General features: G+C 53.6%; 2 protein-coding genes across 2 annotated transcripts, besides 2 other annotated features; both read right to left on the bottom strand.

Annotated features, from left to right (window-relative positions):
* Positions 1 to 322: 322 nt before the first annotated feature.
* Positions 323 to 4,933, bottom strand: Tco025E_07678 (putative Unc104-like kinesin; the record flags this gene model as incomplete). The annotated part of the gene is made up of 1 exon (XM_029374538.1): positions 323 to 4,933. One exon carries the CDS (start codon positions 4,931 to 4,933, stop codon positions 323 to 325), a length of 4,611 nt encoding a protein of 1,536 aa, XP_029225368.1.
* Positions 4,934 to 5,087: 154 nt separating this feature from the next.
* Positions 5,088 to 5,114: a microsatellite.
* Positions 5,115 to 5,256: 142 nt separating this feature from the next.
* Positions 5,257 to 5,281: a microsatellite.
* Positions 5,282 to 5,444: 163 nt separating this feature from the next.
* Positions 5,445 to 5,851, bottom strand: Tco025E_07677 (putative DNA topoisomerase II; the record flags this gene model as incomplete). Its single annotated transcript, XM_029374537.1, has 1 exon — positions 5,445 to 5,851. A coding segment is annotated over one exon (407 nt), but the record flags the coding sequence as incomplete, so codon positions are not given.

The following is a 5,851-nucleotide window of genomic DNA, read 5'->3' as shown; positions in this document are numbered from 1 at the left end:
CGAAGGGGAACAAAGACTCCGGAAACGAACAAGTAAAGCAAGAAGGAACTCGAGAAGGGGCGTGCTCCTGTTGATTGAAGAAAAGCATCTTGGTTGGGTAGACCTCTGGCTGGCGTCTCCCGCCGCGCATGCGAACCTCGCAACGCCGCACACGACACTCACTCACCTACTTCACAACAACACCCAGAAGGCAAACACACGAACACAAAGATTTCCCCCTTTCTCTCTCCTTTTTTTTTTATCTTATAAGCCTCATTCGTTTTTTTTTTCTTATTTATTAGTGTTCCGCAACACGCCTTTATTTTTTTGTACTTTTTTTTTGCTACGCCTGCGCAAGTACGTCTACAAGGCGGTCCATCGCCCTGCACTGCCCCGCGCCGCTGCCGCGACGCTGTGCGTTGTTCATCGCGTGCAGCGCCTCACTCACCCCACGCAGCACTTCGTTTGTCAAGAGGGAGTCTTCGCAGACGCGGCACACTGACGCCTCCACGTCAATGAGTTCCGTGCGGTTTCGCACAAACGGTATCAGCATGGCGCCATCCTCGTTGTTCATCGTGTCGTCGGCGGTGTTTCGCAAGCGACCAGCGCCACGGCGCATCCGGGACGTCGTGCCACGCGCCGTCATGAGCGCAAACTGCTCGCGCTGTCGGATCTTCTCCAATGAGTTGAGGTTTTCGTCGACGCCCCGCCAGTAGACCCTGTCGCCGTGAACCTCGCTCGCTTTCTCCCCCTCATCCATGAAATCCAGCGAGCACAGGATGCTCTCCTCGCACTGTACACCAGGACTCTCATAGACGAGGTTGCGCACAACGTGGAGCAGGCCATTGTAAAACCCCTCGTCGTCGTCAAGGTCGTGGAATGTGATGAGGAGAGAGTGTTGCACCATACGAATGAGCGCGCGGCTTCTAGCCGAGCTTATTACCCACGCCGTGGACTCCCAAAAGTGACTCTTGTCCACCATCGACGTCATGCCTGTTGATTTGCCAGTTGTACCTTCTCCCACGCCGCTCGCCTCACTCTTGCGGGCGTCGTGGTCTAAGAAGCTGTTGTGGATGCTGCCGGTGATTGTAATGCCGTCGCACTCCCCACCCACGAGGTCCTCCACCGGCACCTGGCGGGCGCTGACGGGGCCGAGGTATATTTTTTCTGCAAGGTGCGCCACACGACTCATGACGCACGAGAAGAAGTTGCGTGGCACAATGTTGAGCGTGAAGCGGTAAAAAGGGCCGAACAGAAAGGATGGCAAATGCACATTGAACGCCGACGGGGGTTGCGAATTGAAGCAAGCAGGAATAAGGAGAAACATCTCCACCGATGAACTGGACGCCGCCGGCGTTGTCGCTTCCTCTTCCTCTTCCTCCTCCACCGCTTCGTCGTCCGCGGCGGTGCGTCCCAGGGCAGTGCTCGCAACGTGATCTGTCCCCGTCGTCAGAGCAGCGTCACGCCTCCCAAGTGACGTATCCTCCGCCAGGTCACCCATGAAGGATGAAAACTTCAGGCGGCTTCCCATGATGACAAAGTCGTAGCTGCGCAGCACCTCCAAGAGGCCAGTGAGGGAGCAGAAATCAAAGCCCTTATCTGCCATAACCCCGCGAAAAAGCAGCATGGCTGTCTTAATTGACAAAACACCGCGGTCAAGCACCGAGTAGACGTCCGAGGCAAGGACAGCGGCAACGTCGAAAGGCAGTACATCTTGCATTTTTTCCATCAAACTTTGGCATTTTATCAACGGCAGAGGCTTCCACGAGGTACTAGGCTCAATACCAAAACCAAGTGAGGGTGCACAGGAGGACAATACGGCCACCACACGAAACACCCATTTCACATCCACCATCACGTACTTCTTCATCGTAAGGTGCCTGAAGTAATGATGTAAGACGCCCCAACTCACCAGAAGCTGGGTGTGGCGATGCAAGTCATCCCTGCTTAAACCATAGCGGGTATCCACAGCCTTGGCAATTGCTTTATAGCTTGCGGAGGTGAGATACCATTGCCCCTCACGAGCCAGCTCACGAATCTTTTTCGACAGCGCCAGCGCCCGCAAGGGCACCTCAGCATTAGGGAATTCGGCATCATTGCGGCACCGCTGCAGAGCCTGTTCACCGAACCAGCACAACAGCTCAGGGAACCTCCTCATTTTGGCAAATCCCGGGGAAACCACCACACGGGCAATGTTGTCCACCGCAAAGCGTCCCACTACAGAGGGACGCTTCTCCGGAATGGCCTGCACAAGACGAAAATAGTTATTTATCTCCGCCTCTATGGTGGCAAATAACTGGGACAACTCAGCCTCGTCGAGACGAAACTTGTCAAGGTAAGTCCCAATGAGAACCACGGTTGCATCCCTACTAGAGGTTCGACAGAGAATAAACTCCAGTATGGGCTGCAGCGTCTCCAGTGATGGCATCTCCTGAAGCGAGAAACACAAGACATAGGTCACACGCCGCGTTGGTAAAAGTCCCTCAAAGAAGGAGAAACATCCATTGCCACTCAACTCCATCAGGTTCATCTGCACACTCTGTTTTCCTGCGGCTGTCTCAATCAAAGAGGAGTCCACACCAAAGGTTGGTCGTACGTGCAGTTTATCGTTTGCAAACATTGAGTACCACCTGTCGGGTTTTTGCAAATTTTCACGAAAGGCACTCTTTCCTGAATTGCTGGCACCAATAAAAAGAAATGTATGCCGGTACATAACAGTGAGTTCATCACTGGGGGAAATAACGACCCTGCCGGTTGTCCGTGTCGTCCGTGGAGTGATGCCCACCATAGAAACAGCGCCTGGTGTAGCCATGCAACGCCCTGTTGGCGTCATTGGGTCGCGGTGCACGTTTGTCACCCGTGTGCCGTGCGCTTGGCCGCGCTGCAGCGCTTCCTTCAGTCGTAAGGCCGGCACATTCGGATAGCCAACCATGCCACCACCGGCACCGGCAGCCATTGGAGATGACTTCAGGCCTTGACTGGGAAATAGAGGTGACGACTTGGCGTTGAGGCCAGAGGCATTGATGGAGGAAGGTTCCGTGCTTCTCACATTGCGCCGCCGCGCCATCGGTTGTGGTGCGCTGGGGTCAATAAACTTAAACTGCACATATTCGTCGCCCAGGCAGACGACGGTGCCACTTTTCAGCGGAGTATCTTCGTCGACGGGGTCCGGATCATCGTCAATGTAGGTCAGGTTGTCGTCCAGCGGTCGAAGCAGCACATCACCACTCTCTTGCCTGACAAAACAACAATGCCGAGGGGCGATACCGGCTGTTTGCTCCCCACTGATCACAATGCAACGGGTATTGTTTTCCGTCGCAGATGCTTCGCTTCCCAAGTACGTTGTGCCCGCGAAAAGGTACTCCACCACCCAATCCCCAACTCCATCCATATTAAGGAGAAACGGATCATTCCGATTGACTCTAATTGTGGGGATAAACGGATACGCAGTAAGCGGCGTAGACGCCTCTAGTGAGATACCTTTGTTAGCCACAAGGTGTTGAATTAACGTCTCCGAACGGCGTAATTCTCGCTCTAGCGCCGCCGCATCCCCCGCTTGCCTCGGCGTCTTAGCGTGGGCATAGATCATGTCATCTTCCACAATGGCTGTTGATTCCCCATTTTTATCGGTATTATTCGTGGCCCCTTGAGAACCACAGACGGGAAAGCTACTCACGACACCCCCATGTGCAACCAGTTCCTCATAGTGCTGCATCTTCTCTCGCAACACACGCACCTCCTCTTGTAATTCACGTATTTTCTTGTCTCCTGGCGATTCATTGATGATGGCTCGTGTCACAATGGCTTTGGCGCGATCAGCGTATCGCAGCGTACTTAGCGTTTCCTCGTAGTTTGCTGCCGCAGGGCTGAGCGTCGACAACATGAACGTTTTACTGTTGCCTCCAAGGGACTCCTTTAAAATAAAAGTCAGTGTTGAATCTCGGTATGGGACATGCCTAGAGCCTGCCGCGTCCGATTTTTGTTTGCTGACCTGTGCCAGAGCATTGATCACCTGGCCCAGAACTGTGAGAGACCGGTTGATGTTGGCCCCTTCGCGGAGTGTGTCTCCTTCCGCCCCGGTCGACTTTGCCCGCTCACTGCCCGCAAGGTCCACAAGGCTAATTTTGGCTCGAAGCACTGTTGAGGTGCTCTTACCGTCCTTTGTGAGGCTCTTTCTCTCTTGAATGAGTGAGATGGCGAAGATGGCATGGGATCGGCTGGAACGATCATTCATCTTCGTCGCGGCTGTGTGGCGGTCCTGGTTGCCTCTCTCCATCACCTGCATCATTTCCTCCTCCGAAGACACCTTCACCTCGCTAAGCCCCTCCACGTAGACGCCAAGCACCGGGTGCTCACGAACCTTGAGATTCTCAAGTTTGCTGTTCAGTAAACAATTCACCCGCTCTTGATAGATTTCCAGGTAACTCACTAGAACTATTGTATTTAGCTCAGGTGGGAGGGCGTGCTCTTCCACCGCATTCGCACGCGCCGCCTCACGATCGTTCTGATTCTTGGCCTGTCGTTCCTGCACAATGGCAAAGAGCCCTTTTGACAAACGAGGAATAATACCCGGGTCCACAAACACGTCCCTGCCACCCGAGGGGCCCATCATCGAGTAACTCTTCCCGCTTCCCGTCTGGCCATAGGCAAAGATGCAGGTGTTAAACCCCTTAAAACTAGAGGCCAGCACAGGCAGTCCCAGGTCCTCGTACACGGAGGCCTGTGTCACGTCAGAGTCGTAGGCATGATCAAAAGCAAAGACTTTCGCCGCGTCAGCCTCATTTATTCCCCCCGCGCCATCTCCAGGACAGCCCGTCTTGAAAATCCGCACCACTTTCCCCTCATGAAATAGAAGACACGACGGCGAATTCAAGCGTTTTTCGCGCTCACTGAGGGGACGAGCCCGGACACAAACAGTGATGCGGCCTTCCTCTGCCCTGGCAGCCGGCGGCATCCCGCTCCACAGCTACCGTTTTGCCTCTGCGCACCTCGGTACTCGCTTGCTTGTCCCCGCTCTACTACTTCCAACTGATCTCCCCTCCCTACGCTACAAGGCGGCTCTCTTCAGACTCACTCTCCCTCTCGCCCTCTCTCACACACACAAGTAGTATAAATATATATATAAAGGTATATATTTTTTCCGCGTTGCCGCCAAAAGCAAGGTCTCACACACGTCACCACAGATAAAGTGAAGTAAAACAACAAAGAGGAAAAATAGGCACAAGGATACAACAAGAGGCACCCACGACAACACACCACACATACGACACAGCAGTCAAAAAAAGAAAAAGAAAAAAAAAAAGAGTTCCCCAATAGCGCTTTATCATTCTCTTCCGACGTTGATTCCAGACCTCACACCCATACTCCTAGAAGAATAAAATAAGAACAAGACCTACCTCCATAAAAAAAACATCAAAGAAACAAACAAAAAAAAACGATTTCAAAAATAAACCAAAAACATCACGCTATCCTTTGTCGTCACGGTAGCGGCGCTCCAGGTGCTTGCGGTAGTGTTCGGGGTTCAGGGCCTCCCCGGTGGCCTGCTTGAGCAGCTCTTCCGTCGTCAGCGACGAGCCGTGCCGCCAAATCTTCTCGTTCTGCTTCGCAAGAAGCTTGTCAAGCTCACCCTTGCGGATGCAATCATCCACAACCTCCTCGCCAAGCTCCTTCCGGATCGAGCTCATCAGCTGCGCCGCCACCATTGCCCCCAGCGAGTACGTCGGGAAGTACCCAAGCATGCCTCCTGCCCAATGAATATCCTGCAGGCACCCCTCCTTGTCGTTGCCAAGGGTTTCCAGGCCAAGGTAGCTCTTCATCTTCTCATTCCACACTCTCGGCAGGTCCTCCGCCTCCATCTTTCCTTCCATCAGAT

Source organism: Trypanosoma conorhini (assembly GCF_003719485.1).
Source record: "Trypanosoma conorhini strain 025E chromosome Unknown Tco_14.4_contig_00615, whole genome shotgun sequence".
NCBI classification, from domain to species: domain Eukaryota; phylum Euglenozoa; class Kinetoplastea; order Trypanosomatida; family Trypanosomatidae; genus Trypanosoma; species Trypanosoma conorhini.
This window is presented reverse-complemented; position numbering and strand designations above follow the sequence as displayed.